The sequence below is a fragment of the Myotis nattereri genome (assembly GCF_964212035.1).
Source record: "Myotis nattereri genome assembly, chromosome: 1".
NCBI lineage: Eukaryota > Metazoa > Chordata > Mammalia > Chiroptera > Vespertilionidae > Myotis > Myotis nattereri.
Window position 1 is genome coordinate 108,911,736 of NC_138075.1, and position 18,128 is coordinate 108,929,863.

The 18,128-nt window shown below is 49.7% G+C and overlaps 1 protein-coding gene across 4 annotated transcripts in view; it reads right to left on the reverse strand.

The window, feature by feature from the left end:
• Nucleotides 1-18,128, reverse strand: part of LINGO1 (leucine rich repeat and Ig domain containing 1) — a 264,052-nt gene that overhangs the window by 216,330 nt on the left and 29,594 nt on the right. For 2 of the 4 annotated variants that reach the window (XM_081084403.1, XM_081084402.1), the window contains exon 2: nucleotides 5,879-5,992. In XM_081084403.1, the coding sequence (XP_080940529.1) occupies nucleotides 5,879-5,896 (18 nt within the window). In that variant the 5' untranslated portion in view covers nucleotides 5,897-5,992. Of the gene's footprint in view, nucleotides 1-5,853; nucleotides 5,993-16,732; nucleotides 17,114-18,128 lie in introns of those variants that run through there. The other 2 variants (XM_081084404.1, XM_081084407.1) reach the window with 2 other exon arrangements.

An 18,128-nucleotide genomic window follows, 5' to 3' on the forward strand; every position in this document is an offset into this window, starting at 1 on the left:
AACCTTCCTAATGCCACGACCCTTTAATACAGTTCCTCATGTCGTGGTGACCCCCAACCATAAAATTATTTTTGTTGCTACTTCATAACTAATTTTGCTACTGTTATGAATCATAATGTAAATATCTGATATGCAGGATGTATTTTCATTGTTACAAATTGAACATAATTAAAGCATAATGATTAATCACAAAAACAATATGTAATTATATGTGTTTTCCGATGATCTTAGGCGACCCCTGTGAAAGGGTCATTCGACCCCCAAAGGGGTCGCGACCCACAGGTTGAGAACTGCTGCTCTAGAACTTTGAGACAATAGGTTTCTGTTTAAGCCACCCAGTTTGTGATACTTTGTTACAGCAGGCCTAACAAACTAATATACCTGCAGACCTGGGTTTCAGTGCTGACTCAGGCCTTCAACAGTCCCATGACACTGGACAAGGCCCCGCTCCTCTCTAAACTTTAGGCTTGTCCCCATCATCTCTAGCACACTGCTTGGCACTCAATAAATGCTTTTGAGAAGAATGAACAGGACAACAGCATCCACCTTCCACATAGCTATGATAAGGATTACGTGAGATGAAGGATGGGATATGCTCTAACAAGGCCAAAGCCCTTGACACACATGGTGATGCTGGATCGACAGACACACAGAGGGTTGGCTGATGTGGCCGCCACATCCTCAGCATAGAGAGTTGCTCCAGGCAGGCAGAGGTGGAAGGAGCAAGTTCTCCACCCATCAAGCCACAGACATTGCCTCAGTTCTCATCACATGCCAGCCCACCCCCACCCCCCCACACACACACTGGGCCCTGGGAGTAGGAGAGGAGAGATCTTAAGTGCCAAGTAAAACCCTGCCCCATGTGGAGCCAAGACCTCCATGGAGGTGGCAGGCAGGTTCAGTTCAGTCAGCACAGGAAGAGCTTTCTCCACATCAGAGCCACCTTCGGGCCTGAGCTGCCCTGGAGATAGTGAGGTCCTCATCCCTGCAGGAGTACAAGGATAGCTGCAGTCTCCAAGTGTGAGTCTGGGTTGGACCAGCAGACCATCAGAAGTGACTGTGGAGCTTGTTAACCACCCAGATTCCTGGAACCCCACAGTGACTCTGAATCAGAATGTCCTGGTGGGCCCCTGAAGATCCTCTCTTTAATAACATCCCTGGGTGGTCCTGATCCAGAGCCAAGCTTGGGCACCCTGGACACAGAGCTCCATGGGTTGAGCAGAATTCCATTTGGAAGAGCTTTGACAGCAGTGCATGGGGTTGAGGAGCAGGGGTGGACAGGAGACATGAGGGACAGAGGATGAGGAAGGCAAAGATGAAGACAAGTTGAAGATGATGACAGTAAAATGATAGGTAGCTCACCAGGTGAAAGGTACCAACAGCCATTGAAAGGGGCCATAAGGTTTTTGAGGAGGAACATGACATGAAGGCAGGCCTGTAGTAGTGACCATCAGCGGGGCTTAGAGGGGCTTGAGCTATTCCAGACTTACCAGATGAGGCTCCCTGTGGAGAGGGAAGGGTGAGATGACTAGGTCCAGTATCAGCACCCCATTTCCTGCTCACAGCAGCCCTGAAGAATGTTATAGAATGACAGTACCAATCATTAGGCCACTTGGAAGGAGGAGCTGAGAGGGTGAGCTGGCAGCAGTTTCTCTAGGCTGGCAAATCCAGAGGGCGTGTCTGCAAGGCTGGAGTAACAGGCCTGCCCATGGGTAGGGAGCCGTAGGGGTGAGAGCCACCCCAAGCAGCGAGGCCCAGATCCCTCCTGTCCATGACCCTTTCCCAGCATGGAGGCTTTTAAACCCTCCCAATGCTGATGACTCCCTCCCTGGCATGCCCATGCCCCATTGGCCCTCAGCTGCAACCTTACACCCAGGTCTGTACAGCCTCTCTACCTGCCTATGGACCTCTCAAATGTAACACCTCCAAATAGGACTCTTCCTTCCCCTCCACACCCATCTTCGGCCCCCTGTTGCTCAGTTCAATCAAAGGCTTCACCACCCAGAAGTTCTTACATTCTGATCTCTCACAGCCCGTCCTTCACTACCTTCAGTTTCCTACACTCAAGTCCTCCTCCCTGCCATGACCAACCAACCACCATCACTGTCTACAAGGCAGTGAGGGAGAGCCTGTGAGCATGAATCACCTCTATTCACACCCTGCGGCCCTGTTTCCCAGCCCCTCTTCCCCCAGGTGGCTCCCAGTTCAGAGCCTGTCCACAGGGTACCTCATTTGAGAGGCCTTTTCCTGCCCATCCTATAGAGAATGGTTCCCCCTGCACCTTCGCTCCCTTTTCCTGCCTTATTTTTCTCCACAGCGCTTATTACTCGTAAACATTATATTATTAATTACTTATCTAGTATTTTTCTGTCTATGCTGTTTGAATTTAAGCTTTATGAGAGCAATGACCTGGTCTAACTTATTGACCCAGGGATGCTGGGCATGTAGAACAGGGCCTGGGATATAGTAGGTGTTCAGTAAGTCTGTGTTGAATGAATGATGAATGAACCATTGAACTAATTAATACTTTAGTAAGAATTTGTGCAGCAGCTGGTGTATGCCACAAGGGAACAAAGAAGCGAATCAGGCTAGATCTGTCCTGAGAGCCCACACCATCTATGGGGAGAAAGAGACCAACATCTATGGATAATTCTATCCAGCCTGTGAGCAGTGCTCGGGTGAACGAATGTGAACAGGGAGGAGAGCACTGGGGAGGGGCCACCAGCTGGGTCCAAAGGTCAGGAGACACCCCACCCCAGTTTCTCCCCCTGCCTCTCAGGGCCCTGGGCCACGTCCCACTCCCAACCAAGGGGATGAAGGAGGCCTGACTCACAGCCACACTGATTGAGGGGTCAGTGAATGTTCAGAGCTGACATGTATGTCCCTCCTGCAAGGAGTAGACTTGGGCAGGGCTGTCGGGGGGAGGGGGATATAATTCCTCCAGTGAGAGGTCAAGGGTTTTAGCATCTGGGACCCCACCCTTGCATGCCCTTCCCCAACCCCACCATCCTGCCCACCCCTTCCAATCACAGGAGCAATGCCCAGCTGGCATGGCTCAGTGGTTGAGGGTCAACCTTTGAACCAGAAGGTCACGGTTCAATTCACAGTCAGGGCACATTCCCAGGTTGTGGGCTCCATCCACAGTTGGGAGCGTGCAAAAAGCAGCCAATCAATGATTCTCTCTCATCATTGATGTTTCTCTCTCTTCCTCTTCCTATCTCTTTGAAATCAATAAAAAAATATTTTTAAAAAAAAAAATCACAGAAGCACTAGCGGAGCAGACAGGGCAAGGGAAAAACCTGGCCTTCCTCAGGCTTCAGAGCTTTGCCGAATTAAGTATCAGCTCCTCAGCATGCCTCCAAGGCTGCCCATGACCAGCCCTGCCCCCTCGTGAGCACACCACTCCCAAACACTCCAAAGTCCCCTGCCTCTACAGTTCTGCTTAGGTAGGGCCCTCCCCTAACCCCCTCTGCCCATCATAGTCATATATATATATATATATATATATATATATATATATATATATATATGTATATATATAACTTTGTGCATCCAGGCAGTATTTATAATGATACCCCATTGGCAATAATAAAAATATACAACAGAGAATTGGTTAAACATGCTATGGCTCAGACAGGCTGAAACATTACACTGCCATTTAAAAAATCACATCACAGCCCTATCTGGTTTGGTTCAGTGGATAGAGCATCGGCCTGTGGACTAAAGGGTCACAGGTTCAATTCTGATCAAGGGCACATGCCCAGGTTGCAGACTTGATCCCCAGGAAGGGGCGTGCAGGAGGCAGCCAATCACTGGTTCTCTCTCTTCATTGATGTTTCTATCTCTCCCTCTCCCTTCCTCTCTGAAATCAATAAAAACATATATTAATATATATATATATATATATATATATATATATATATATATATTTAAATATATATAGTTTTAAAAAATCATGTTACAGGAGAGTATTTAATGATGGAAAAACTATCTTGCTATAGTATTAAGTGCAAAAGGCAGGTTACAAAACAGTACAGTTTGATCCCAATTATGTCATAAAAACATATTTTGTAAAAGATTGATGGGATAAGCACCCAAGTGCTCACATTTTCTACACAGCACATGCATTTCTTTAATGATCCAATAAACAGAACATTTTTAAAGAATCCTACAGCCTTTGAGTCTCAACACAGGCATCCTCTCATCCAACACCCCAATTCCCAGCTGAGAACAGTCTCCTCTCTGAGTTAGCTTCTCTTCTTGCTCCCTGCCCGCTGAGCCTCCACAGTGCCAGCCACCTGGACAGTGGGGGAGGCTGCTGTGGCCCCTCCTGAGGGTGGGGGTAGGGCCCGGCCACCCTGCCTCCTTGCCTTCCCTATCCCAGGTCCTACCATCACCCTGGCTACCTCAAAGACAACCCTGACAGCATCCTCTCTCCCCATCTCTCAGTGGCAATTACAGGTTAAACTGGAGGGGCTAATCAGCTGCTCATTACACCCAGCACTGATTAGCAGGAATATGTTGTTGGAGATAACTGGACTTCAAAGCAAGGCCTAGTGCAGTGATGGCGAACCTTTTGAGCTCGGCGTGTCAGCATTTTGAAAAACCCTAACTTAACTCTGATGCCATGTCACATATAGAAATTTTTTGATATTTGCAACCATAGTAAAACAAAGACTTATATTTTTGATATTTATTTTATATATTTAAATGCCATTTAACAAAGAAAAATCAACCAAAAAAATGAGTTCACGTGTCACCTCTGACACGAGTGTCATAGGTTCACCATCACTGGTCTAGTGCCTAGGAAGGAGACCCAGCTGTCAGCTCCCTGCCACACCCCCACCAGCTTCCTGGTTGAGAGGACAGTGTCAGTTGAGCCTCAGTCACACCTACCAAAACTGCCACCCCTTCTTGAGGAGGAGGGTTGGAGGCCTGCTGCCCTGCTGAACCACTCGGTCTTCTTTATACGTGGTTGTCCCAGATAAAGGTTAGAAGTCACTTGTCCAAGTTCACAAGCAAGCTGGTAGTCAAGCCAGGCATCAACCGAGTTCCCACTCCTTCCCCACTTCCCATCTCTTCGGGACTTACTGCAGTTTCTCCACATTCTCTCACATGGGACTGAAAGGCCACAGACATCAGGCTGAACGTTTGCTGGCTGTGCAGCCCTGGGCAAAACTTCCCCATCTGAGCTTCAGTTTCCCCAATCTCTCAACCAAAGACCCAAATCCCCTTCTGAGTTGTTGCCAAGAGGTTCCAATCTGATCAGCATTTCTCAAAGTGTGAGATGCTGCCTGTCACCTCCCACATTCTGGGTGTCCTTCTCCTCGTGATACAGTCCAAGAGGCCATTTGCTCTGCTCACACAGAGCCAAGGTCACCTGGCTGCCAGTGCTTGCCACATATACATACATGGGGCTGTGCTTCATCCTGCCTGGACAGTGCCTGGACCTGCAAATCTCATTAAACCCCACACAGCAAAGCCAGCCTCTTAACAGCCTCTTGGACCCTGATTGTCTCAGTCCACCTGTTCCCACTCCCTCCTAACCTGCAGTCATGCAAACATTTTGTCAACAATGTGACAGAACCAAGGGCAGACTCCTTCAGCTCACCATTAGAGACCTCCCACCCCACACAGGAACCTATTAGCTGGCAAGTCCATGAAACCTTGTTGCTCAAAAGAATGCCCCAGGCTTCTGAGCTGGCTTCCAGAGGCCTGGTATAGGAAGAGTTAGTGGGAAAGGGCACTACACCGTCAAGCCTCCTAGACTGGACTTTATGGGGGAAAGGAGGGAAGGACGTACTCCCAGAAAGACTACCCCAGAATGGCTCTCCCTTGGGGATCCCACTCTACCCAGTGGCCCAGAATGGTTTCTTACCTCAGGTCTGGCAGGCATTTGGGGAGTGCAACTGGGCTGGTGTCAGCCTGGGCTTGACTCAGTTGCCCTCTTTGCCCATGGACACCAGAGCCTCAGAGCTGTGGGCACAGGAAGCTGTGAGAGAAAGAGGAGATGAGCTGTCAGCTGAAACAGGACAGCAGGGGGAAATTCTGGGGAGCAGTGGGGGGCTATGCATGCAGTTGGTCTGATTCCACCTGGCTGGGCAATAAACACTCAGACATCTTTCACACACACACACACAAAACACTCATACATCTTTCACACACACACAATAAACACTCATACATCTCTCTCACATACACACACAATAAACACTCACATCTTTCACATACACACAATAAACACTCATATATCTTTCACACACACAATAAACACGTATGTCTTTCACACACAATAGACACTCATACATATCTCTCTCACACACACACACACAATAAATACATTTTTCACATACACACACAATAAACACTCATACATCTTGCACACACACACACAATAAACACATATATCTTTCACACACACAATAAATACTCATACATCTCTCTCTCTCACACACACACACAATAAACACTCACATCTTTCACATACACACATTCCCTCTTGCCGACACACTCACTGACACACACACATATACACACACACACACTTATGCCACCAGCTGGGACAAGTTGAACCCTGGGAGTACTGGGTTTCTGGCCCCAGGCAGAGGGGGATCTGAATATGCTTCCCCACCCACTGGCTCTGTGACCTTGGGAAGATAAGTCTCAGAGCCCCACTTCTCTCATCCATAAAATGGGGATACCATTCTGCCTGCCATGGCTGCTAGGAAGATAAAAAGAGAGAAGGGACTTGTAACCTGGCACACAGTAAGTATCCGGCCACCACCAAGGCCTGCCTTCCTTCCCAGCTCTGCCTCAGGAAGCAGGCCCCTGGGGGCTGGCCCTTGAGGGGGAGCAGACAAAGCACCTGGGATGCCTACCAGGTGCCTGAGCCTCCACCTTATGATTCCCCAGGATATCTACAGCTCTCACCCTCCCAGCCCTCCCTTCCCCAGCATCTTCCAGTTTATGGTTTATTCCTTCACTACACATTCTCCAAGAGTAACTTGGGACCCACCCACCACCCCACCACCCACCTCCGTTGGGGGAGAGGACACTAGGGAGTCCTGTCTCATTGGCAACAGCCCAAGCTGAAAGGCCACAGACATCAGGCTGAACGTTTGCTGGCTGTGCAGCCCTGGGCAAAACTTCCCCATCTGAGCTTCAGTTTCCCCAATCTCTCAACCAAAGAACCCAAATCCCCTTCTGAGTTGTTGCCAAGAGGTTCCAATCTGATCAGCATTTCTCAAAGTGTGAGATGCATGCCAGTGGGGGTGCACAGGCAAATTTTTAGTTCCATAAGTATGTGTTTATTTTTCTGTGTATTAAAACAAATTGTCAGGCACATCACAGCTGTGATTTCATGGATGTATGGCTTGGGGAGTGCCCGGTAATGCACCTTCAAACGGGAGTCACTGCACAGACAAGGATTAGCAGATATGAGTGCAGGTGGTGCCCAGAGGTGGTGGTGAAAGGCAACCATGGAAAATTGGCATCTAGCCCAGGCCTGGCTCCTGGCAGTCCTCACAAGAATGAGCAGCTCACTCTCTCCATGGAAGACCAGACCCTCTTTTCCCTCTTCATTCCCCACATGGCACATCAGCACAGGCCCAGGTCCCCAGGGGGATTCACAGGGCCTTCCAGATGGGATAGATGGAGCTCAGAGACAGCTGCCATAATGAGGGCAGATGATGGCAAAGGCCTCTGACTCCCTTCCAAAACCAATATCCTATCAAGACTAAGGTGCAAATGGGTAGAATTTCTAGGCACATGGCAGGTGAAGATGGAGGGATTCTTTAGAGGCAAGGGTATCCTTGTTTCATGAGCACAATCTTCTCCTCTAAAAAGGATGTAGAGACATGGGCATTGAGCAGGTTCTAGGGCCTACCTTGGCCTTTCCGTCCTGACAACAGAGCCACAAAGGAGTGTGGACCCAGTAAGAGAGGGCCTACCTAGTCCACAGTGCACCAGTCCCAAACTATTCCCCAGGGTTGCCTCCTAATAGCTGCTAATCCTGGAGGACAGGACAGGACCCAATGGTACCAACCTAAACAGAGGGATAGCCAGAACCTGGGCAGTTCCTCAGGCCTGGGTCCTCCAGGCCAGGACTAGCTAGGCAGTGTCCTTGGTGATAGCCCAAACTGGCTCCTGGTAGACAGGCACAAGCTAACCAGGCCCAGGCCAATCAGGCAGCCCTCTTCTGGCAGGATTCCTGACCACCTGAGCCTAGTTCCACTGGAGCTAGCAGGGCAAGCCATCCCCACAGCACCACTCCAAGCCCCCAGCTGCCATACTACCAGATAATGAATGGGCTTCCCACTTCCTTTTCCCAGACTTTCCTGAAGCTCCTATACTCTCCTCAACAGCATCCCAAGGAGTTGCTATGGGAATGGGACCTTAGTGAGAACATAATGATTTGGGGCAAGGGAGGAGACACAAATAGAGCCAGTAGCTCTCCCAGACAAGGCCTTCATGTGTGCCAAGTTCCAGGAAGGACATGAAATCCCACCTACAGGCCTCAGAGCCAAGGGGGTGAAGAAAATAATAGCCTGCCCTCCTGCCCTCCTGGCTCCTTCCCCCTGAGTGGAGTCCACAGAGGTCTGGAAAGCAAATGTCTGGGTGTTCAATGGCATTACCATGTGCCTTGGGGAGCATGGACTTCCAGGGACACTGCTATCACATGATACTGCCAGCGTGGGTTCATATTGTGTGGGGCTGGCACCCAGTAGGTGCTCAGTGACACTGTGATCAGAGGATAGTGCTGGCATGTGTGTTTGTATATGTGTGTGTATGTGTGGTGTGTGTGTGTGTGTGATAGAGAGAGAGAGAGAGAAAGAGAAAGAGAGAGAGAGAGAGAGAGAGAGGCATGTGCCTACTCTGGTCAACACAGTCACAGAATCACAGTGCTTGAGAGACCCACTCCCACTATACATTGGACCTGCTCAGTGCCCAATGAGGGCTGGGGACACCCCGCAAGTCAACCAAAAAGTCAAGCCCAGAACCCAGGTCTCCTCTTCCCCACACCTGAACTCTTGACCCAACCACCCCCCCCCCAACTCTTCCTCCCTTCCTTCCTTCCTCCATTCCTTCCTTCCTTCCTTCCTTCCTTCCTTCCTTCCTTCCTTCCTTCCTTCCATTTTGTACTTGATGATTAGGATAAAAAGATGTAAAGGACGTCACTCCTGCCTGCCTAAAGCTCAGAAAGAAGTAAGGCCATTGTGGTCAGAGGGAGGATGCTGGGACAGAAGTCCAGGGGGCTGCAGGAGCCCAGGGAAATTTCCTCCAAAAACTGTAGTTATGCATTTCTGAGCCACGCTTCAGAGTCCTCAGGATTTCCCTGACTTGTCTACCAACTACTCTATCAGCCCACACAAGGAGGCCTCCCCTCCAGGAGGTAAAGGGGGGCGGGGGGAGTCCCCATTAGCAGTCCAGCCCCTAGAAATGAGGAACCATGAGGAAAGTGCCCTCGACTGCCCTCCCCTCCCCCAGGTTCAGTACCTTCCTACATTGTTCATTCTTTCCTCCTGTGAGTCAGACATTGTCCTTGACCTGGGGCAGGACAGAGAATGACTGAGCCCTAGTCATCAGTCTTCACTTATGGAACTCAAGTCCCCATCTCTTTGTCAGCTGCTTGCAAATTCTGTCCTGTAGTGTTTTTTTATCTGTTTCTTTTGGGATGGGGTTTAGTACTGAGAGGGAAAGAGGACACCTTCCAGAGCTTGACTTGGAAGACCCACCAGGCTCTCCTCTATCCCACATAGGCCATGACTCCTAGCAGCTGATATAGACTCTCAGGACCTATTTTGTACAGGTGGAAAACAAGACCCTGAGAGGTAGCCAGGTAGACCCCAGGTTGCTCAATAATGAGAAAGCAGGGGGGGGGGGGGAGAGAGGAAGTGAGGACCAAAGGGCGGGGTCAGGTCCAGGGCTGTGGAAGTGGTAGAAGAAGCTATCTGGAAAGACTTCCTGGTGGAGGAGGAACTTGGATTGGCTCAGATCCTGCTCTCCGACTCCTGGCAGGAAATGTGTTTCTCTGAGAGAACTGGGCCAGGGCCTGCCCTGGCAGTCCATGTGATTTGGGGCTAGAGAGGCAGGTGGAAAGTGAGGGGCGGATGCTCCGTGACAACCACCATCCCATCCCATCCCAACCCACTGAGGGTTGCCACAGCTGCCACTTCACATCCTTAACTACCACTGCCCAGTGGAAAACCAGCTGGGGATGGAAAACAGGAGAAACACAGAAAGGAGGGGCAACACACAAAGGACAGACAGAGGCCCAAAGAAAGACAGAGCAACTGCAACCCCAAGCTAGCCAGAGAGGGAGATGCATAGATGAAAATGGATTATTAGCAGATGGGCCAGTCCACCTCCCCCAGTCAGTACTGCAGCTTCTAGGAGGAGCCTACAAACCTGGGCTTTGCAAAGATTTTTCAGCAATAAAATTCTTATTTGAAATGAAACTGTATGCAGTGGGAGAAGCCTTTCTATGCCAGACATTAAATCCAGAAGGCATACAGTGAGAACTTGATATATCAGACTACACAAACACATATAACATCTGTACAGCAAAAAGACACTATAAACAAAGTTAAGGGCAAGTGAGATACTGCCAGAACATACCACTAATATACAAAGAGCCCCTACAAATCAATAAGGAAAAAGACAAAAGAAAAGAAAAATTGACAGCGAATTAGAAACCCACAGAAAAAGAACTAAATTGGCCAATAAGTATATGAAAAGCTGGTCTACCTGTCTAGCAATCAGAGAAATACAATGAAAATTACACAATACCATTTTTTTCCCATCAGATTCGGAAAAAATAAATTGATAAATAAACAACCAGTGCTGACAAGGATATGGGGGGATGAGGGCTCAGGAATTGGCTCTACCTTTGGAAAGGTAATTTGGCAATACTGAATAACATTTTAAACCCACACACCCTAAAACCTAGTAACCTCACTTCTAGGAGCTCTCCTACAGAAATGACAGCACAGGCACTCACATATAAGCATTCAAGAATGCTCATACCAGTGCTACTGGTAATAGTAGAAAAGAAATCAGAAATGGCTTAAATGTTTTCCAGTAACAGACTATTCAAATAAAATACAGCATATCCATGCTATGGAACAGTCTGCAGCCACCTGACAGAAGAAGGCGCCTCTATGTATAACAATATGATAAATAACAAGCTGGACAATATACTTCAGAATGAGCCCATCTTTATAAATAAGTTTGGTGGTATATGCCCCAAAAGGCAATATCCAGATGTTACAGTGAACACCTCCTAGAGGGGGACAAGAAGACTTTCATGGTCTCCATTATCCACAAATATGTTTTTGGATTTTCTTTTGCAACCAGAAATGCAAAATGAATAAAGAGTTGATGGGGCTTTTCCTTTAAATCCTGCCCGGACCCTAACATAAAATGCAGACCTAAGCAGCCCTGTTATGGTTGAAAGGGAAGAGGTCTGTCCAGGCTACCCTGAGGACCCCTCAGGGACACCAGAGCTCTAACACCAGTTGAAGAACCTCCCTATGCTGGAGAATGCGGAGTCACACTGCTGCTCCTCCAAACCAAGGCATGACAGGAAGTTGCCATGGTCACACAGGTGGTCCAGACTGGCTAAGGCTAAAGCTAGGGGCCTCTGACTCCCCTGGACTGGGATGGAAGGTTTCCTTAGGCATCCAGAAAACACTGAGATATCACAGTCTTGGGAAACCCTAGGCTGAGGCTCAGGGGAGAGCCCTGGGGTGAGGGCAACAAGGGAGGGGGCTTTGGGGCTCAGCTCTGAACTCTTACAGGGCTCTGGTGCTAGGGAAGAAGAGGGAGAGAGAGGAGGAAAAAATAACAGAGAAGTTGGGGTGTGTTTCTCTCTGTGAAGACAAAGGGTGGATACCAGAAGAGGGGACTGGTGTATGCAGCTATTGATGTTCACAGAGAGAGGGTTCATGTGGGTCTGCAGAGGTGAACTGTGGAGGTGGTGTGTGGAAGTGTCTGTATCCAGGGGAGAATGTGTGAGTGCATGTGCATGTGTGTTATCACTTCCAGGGATGACAGTAAAGAGGTAATGTGTCGAGGGACAGGAGACCCAGGAGGTGTGTGTGTTAGGAAATATGGGCAGCCAGCAGACCCGAAGATAGGCCAGGAACAGGTGGTAAATTCCAGTGACCAATCCCCAACAGGCACTTAACCTCATGCCTGACCCAGTGCTTCACAATACCACCCTCCAGTTAGACCAGGCGCCTGTCCTCCTTGACAGAGAAAGGTCTCCAGCCTTTGCACTTGCCGTTCTCTCTATGAGGGTACCCTCTCTCCTTGACCAGGCTCCAGTGTCCTCCAAGTGGCTTCTTCTGACCCAACCCCACACTTCTCCTTCCAGGCTGGATCAGGAGCCCCTCTGCGATCCCCACCCTGTGTCACCTCTGTCCTGTCCTGACCCCGAAGCTCTGAGTGCTGATAGGTGAGGGGTAGGTCTTATTCTTTTCTGCACTCAGAGCTTGGCACAGAGGAGGCATCGAAAACTAAAGGTTGTGGAAAGAATGAGTGGATTATCACAGCACTTAACCGCTAGCCAGGGACACAGTGGGACCTTCATAAGGCAACAGAGCCGGACAGAAAGAGCATGGCCTGGGGCCTGAGATGCCTAGCTTCCTGTCCTAGGTCAGCACGAAATGTAACATTAACCATATCACTGGAAAATGATTAAAGCAGGAGTTCCTACCCGAGTCTCCAGTGAGGGGTACTTAGGAGGTCTGTGAGCACTGATGTAAACTTATGCACGTGGTGTGGAGGGGATGTAACTGTTTCAGATTCAGAACCCTGGAGCAGGAAAGAACAAGGCTATCCTTCAGGAGAGAAGATTCAGCGGCCCACCTGTGCCTGCACATCAGGGGACTATTGGGAGGCACGGACCAGTACAGGTTCTGAGCCCCAAGCTCCAGCCAGGACCCCTGAGCAGGGAAGAGCTGTCCAAGATGGTGCTGCCTTGTGGGGACGAGTAAGAGCACAGCTCGACGGGCCAGAGTCTGAGTGGATGAGTGGCAGCCTTGAGTCTCACTCTCGGACTCTCTGGGTCTCAGTTTCCCCAACTTACAGCCCAGGGCTACACAAAGTGATCCCTGTGAATCCATCCTGAGTGTGTGAAAGGAAGTGCTGGGCCATGCAGGGGTGAGGCTCTAGGCACAGCCCTTATGTTTGGGCAGTCCTGCTTCAGTGCTGCAGTCACCACCTCCCACATGATGGTGACTCCAGAGAACAAGGGAGCAAGAGGTTTCATTATGAGTCTGGACTGGGTCAAGGGAGTCCAGGAGCTGAACAAAAGCACTGAGCAGGGCTGGCAGGCAGACCAAAGCCACGTGAGCTCCATGATTCCCCCAAAGTCTCAACCCCTCCATAGCCTCTCCCAGTCTGACCCAGGGAAACCGAGGTACAGAGAGAGCCCTCTGTTCTGGGTCGCACAGGGATTTAGTAGCAGATCAGGGCCAGGATCCCAGGCTTCCTGGCTGGGCTTATACTCTGGACACCAATGCACCTCACCCCCTTAGGTGATGCTGCATGCCTCAGCACCCCCTAATCCTTCCAGAAAGAGGTGGCTAGCACTGGGGTTCCAACAGACTAATTCAAGCACAGGCTGAATCTAGCCACCCTGAGCTTCAGGTTCCTCCTCTCTAAAAGGGAGGTACAAAAACTGCCCTCCTATGCCTGTGCAGGGATTATCAGAGCACAGAAGTATCGTCTGCTTAGAGCAGAACAGAGGCCTCAGTTTTCCCATCTCTACATGAAAAGGTTGCCCTGAGTACTCCCCAGACCCCCAGAGCCTCTGATGCTTTACAGGAAGCCTGTTCGGTGCCCAGCCCATGCCCATCTCTTTGGGAGACAGGCTGCAGGACAGAGAACAGGGCCTGCTCTCGGGGAGCGCCCTCTGGTCTGCAGACAGGAATGGTGGCCCTGGAGCAAAGGCTATTTAGCAGAACTGGGAGTGAAAGTGCCTATGGCAGGGCTTCCAAAATGGTGCCCTGTGCCTCCACATTGCCAGTCCCCACCACACAAAGTCTGCTCCACTCATTACCTGCCTGTCCCCTGTAGGTGATGGGTTTGTGACCCTGCTCCAGGGGGCACAAGAGGCTTAAAAATGGAAAACGCAATGTGAGCTGAGCAGTGATAAAGGAAGGCTTCCTGGAAGAGACAGGACAAAGAGGGTCAAGTTCATACAGGTACCTGAATACCCAGTTGAGGAATTCAGGCCCTGAGAAGCCACTGGCAGTTTCATATGTGCCCCTTCCTCCTTGGGCAGGGATGCGTGCCCCCACCCGGGAATGGCTCAGAGCTGTGTCTCCAGCAGAGGGCTTGAGGTGGAGAGGGACCTGGGCTTGAGGCCCTATCCACCCCTCCTCCCCAGCCAAGGACTGTGCCGCCATCCCAGAGAACTCAGTCCTGGTCAATAGTGCCCGGGTCTCATTGAAAACAGCTTTGCCACTGATGAGTGCCATCTGCCCAGGGAGGGCTCCCCAACAGATTAAGAGCAGTGCCAGCCCAGAATCATTGGTATTCTGGTGTGGCTGCCGACTTCAATATGGCTGGGAGACGCAAGGGCAGAGGCACCCCTTGGAGAACACACAGCAATAATTCCTCTCCAAGTCCAATGTATTTTCTCTCATTAATGCTTCTGAAAAGCCCCACACTCTACAAATAGGGAAGGAGCACAGGGCTCCGAAAGAGAGGGGAAGGGAGAAGATGGCTGGGGGTGATAAGGACATAGTAAAGGTGATGTGGGCAGCTGGCTAGAGGCCCTGTATCCTGGATTCAAATCCCACCCCATCTCCACCTGCCTGCAGGACCATGGGCAAGCTTGGCCTACACCTGTCAGTGGGGAATGGCTCCCTGCTGTGTCTGCTCTGTCCACCTCAGGGGACTGTTTCCAAGATCTACTAAGGGTCAGGGGTGAGCAGACTTTATACACTGTAAAGGAAAATACACCTTAAATTGATCCCCATCCCAGGGTCCTGGGAAGGCCTGGAGCCACAGAGCAAGGAGATGAGATAAGCACCAGGATTTGGATCATCCTCCCACTCCCATCTTGTCTGTCTCAAACTCACATCCTCCCTTCCCCCACAAGCTCACCTGAGACCAGCCTCCCAGCCAGCATGTCCCCTCCAGCACTCCCTGCTATGGAGCCAGAGGGATCATCCCCACATGTCCTCTACTCAGAAAACTTCCATGGCTCCCCATTATCCTTGGAACCAACTCAGGCCCATCTGGGCAGCCTCACCTCCTCCCTGGCCTGACCCCATCCACAGCTCCTCTCACCTTTGCACATGCTATCTCCTATCTGGAATTCCCTCCTCCTTGACCCAGCTCACCTGTCAATCTCCTACCCCATCTTCATGATACAATCCAAGTTCTCCTCTACTGCAGCCTTTCTGACTCCCCTGGCTCTCCCTGCTCCCTCCTCCTAAGTACCAAGTACCCACCTATATTATGACTTAGTAACATAAAAAGCTATTTTAGGTTTTCCTGATGCTGCAGTTCCTGATTAATCCCCACAGCAAACAAAAGGAGAGATGATTAAATTAAAAGACAGACAATAGTGTGGTGAAGGCCTGTGGGAGGACAGGTGCAGGGTGGAGGGGTCAATGGGGGAAAAGGGGGACATTTGTAATACTTTGAACAATAAAGATACATTTTTAAAGACAGATGCTTCCTGTTTCCAGCTGGAACCTCCAGCCTGAGCCAGAGGATCGGAGTCCTGCTCAACCACCTGCCCAGCTCCAGATCACTTATCCTTCCTATCCCATCTCTGCCAGGCCTGGGCTGACACCTGCAGCCCACCTCCTAGATCACAGGTCTCCTCCTAGAGCCCTCTGCTACGTGACCTTGGATAGGACAGGCCACCTCCCAAGCTTCAGTCTCCACATCTGTCATCATCCTCATCTCTCAAAGATAAAATGAAAGAAATATGTGACCACTTAAGGTTAGATAGACATTATCTCATTTTTTAGAGATGGATGCTGAAATATTTAGGAGTGAAATTCCGTGATGTCCATAATGTACTTTCAAATAGCTCAGGAAAAAAAGATATAGCAAAATGTCAACAATTGCTAAATCTAGGTGAGGTCACCCTAGCCAGTTTGGCTCAGTGGATACAGCATCAGCCCACAGACTGAAAGGTTGCAGGTTAGATTCTAGTCAAGGGCACATAACTCCGTGGCAGGCATAATCCCCAGCTCTGATGCAAGAGGCAGGCAATTGATGTGTCTCTCTCACATCAATATTTCTCTCTCTGTCTCTCCCCCTCCCTTCCACTCTCTCTAAAAATCAATGGAGGAGAGAACCAAGATGGCGGTGTAGGTAAACACCTGCACTTGCCGCCTCCCACAACCACATCAAAATTACAACTAAAATACAGAACAACCATCATTCAGAACCACCTGAAAGCTGGCTGAATGGAAGTCCTACAACTAGAGAAGTAAAGAAGAAAGTACATTGAGAAAGGTAGGAGAGGTAGAGGCACCAAATGGGCTGTTCCAACACCCACATGTGCCGTTCTTTAAATTGGGAGGGAGATCGTCCCTGCAGAGGCCACCCATGCAGAGCAAGGGTCCCAGCCCCACACCAGAACTGCAGCCTATGGTTCCAGAGCTTGGAAGAAAAGTCCCCCTAACTATAGGCTGGTTTTCACAGTGGGGATTGTGGCTAAATGAGATGGAGGCTGCTGGAGACCAGCACACAAACTTACTTGGACTCTGAGCTCCAGCACAGGGTGGCTTTTGGAGACCCAAACACATCCAGGGAGGAATTGGATTGTCTGGCATCTGGGCAGGAACTCAGAAGCAGTTTTCTCACAGACAGGGATGCTTGCAGGGGTCACTGTTCCTGTGCTGGGACCTCCCCTGTCCTACAGCTGACTGGCAGGGCCATATCTGAGTCTCTATACGCCTGGCACATACTGTTTGCTCCACCCTAGTGATTCCCTGAGACCATGCCCCATCCAATTTGCAGCCCCACCCTGTTTGCAGCAGCTTTTACATATGAATGGCCTGTCCTGGCTCAGGCTTCAGACTTTCCTAAAATCTCTCAAACAAGCTGCAGCTGGTGTCAGCAGCCCCCAAACCTTTAATAAAAGGCTGAAGACCTGGCACTAGCACCAGCCTGCCTTGCTTCACAGCTGAGCCTCACTTGGGCACCTCCAAGACCAATACAAATAGCAACCATCTGCAGATCTCTCTGTAGCTCCTGCCAGTTGGCTCCGGGCAGTGGCTGACTTTGCACCTCCCTGGTGGCCCTAGAGCCAGTACACCCAGTAGACAGCTTCAGACTATACTAGATTACAACTCTACAAACCCATAAGTGACACACTCAAGACACAGACTCAGTGAGCACCAAAGCCCTACTGAAGCAAGTCCTACTCCATAGGGGTGTTTCCTGCACAGCAGCCCCACTGTAGCCACAGCTGCTCCTCACAGCCAATTGGCCAGAAGGTCAATTCCTCCCAGTGATGCCAATAGCACTCAAGGCTCAACTATAAGACTGTGCACACAGCCCACACAGGGGCACACCTAGAGTGCCCAGCTACACAAGGCCACTCTACCAATTCCAGGAGACACATCAGGTCTACCTAATACATAGAAACAAACACAGGGACACAGCTAAAATACAAAGAAAAAGAAACATGTCACAAATGAAAGAATTGGAAGCAAGCAAATTACTGGATACAGAGTTCAAAACCATGGTTATAAACTTACTCAAGGACCTTCATGAGAACTTCACGGATTTTAGTGAGATTTCCTCCACCCCACCCCCCCACCCCCCACCACCACCATTTTTTCTGGGTGTTTTTTGTTTATGCTCTTTGGTTTATTTGTTTGTTTTATTGTGTTTTCTCTGTGTATTCTTTCTTTCTTTCTTTCTTTCTTTTTTATTTTCCTCCATCATTTTTTATTTCTTTTCTCTTTCCTAATTCTCTTTTTTCTGGTGGTCCCTTTTGTTGGAGTTATAGGTGTCTTGTATACATTTGTGTTCTGTTCCTTTTGTGTGATGTCTTGTCATGTTGTATTTTGTGCTTTTCAGTCAGCACCTCTACAATGGCTAGCACAACGTGGTAGAGAGCAAGCTACATAATCAGACACCCTGAG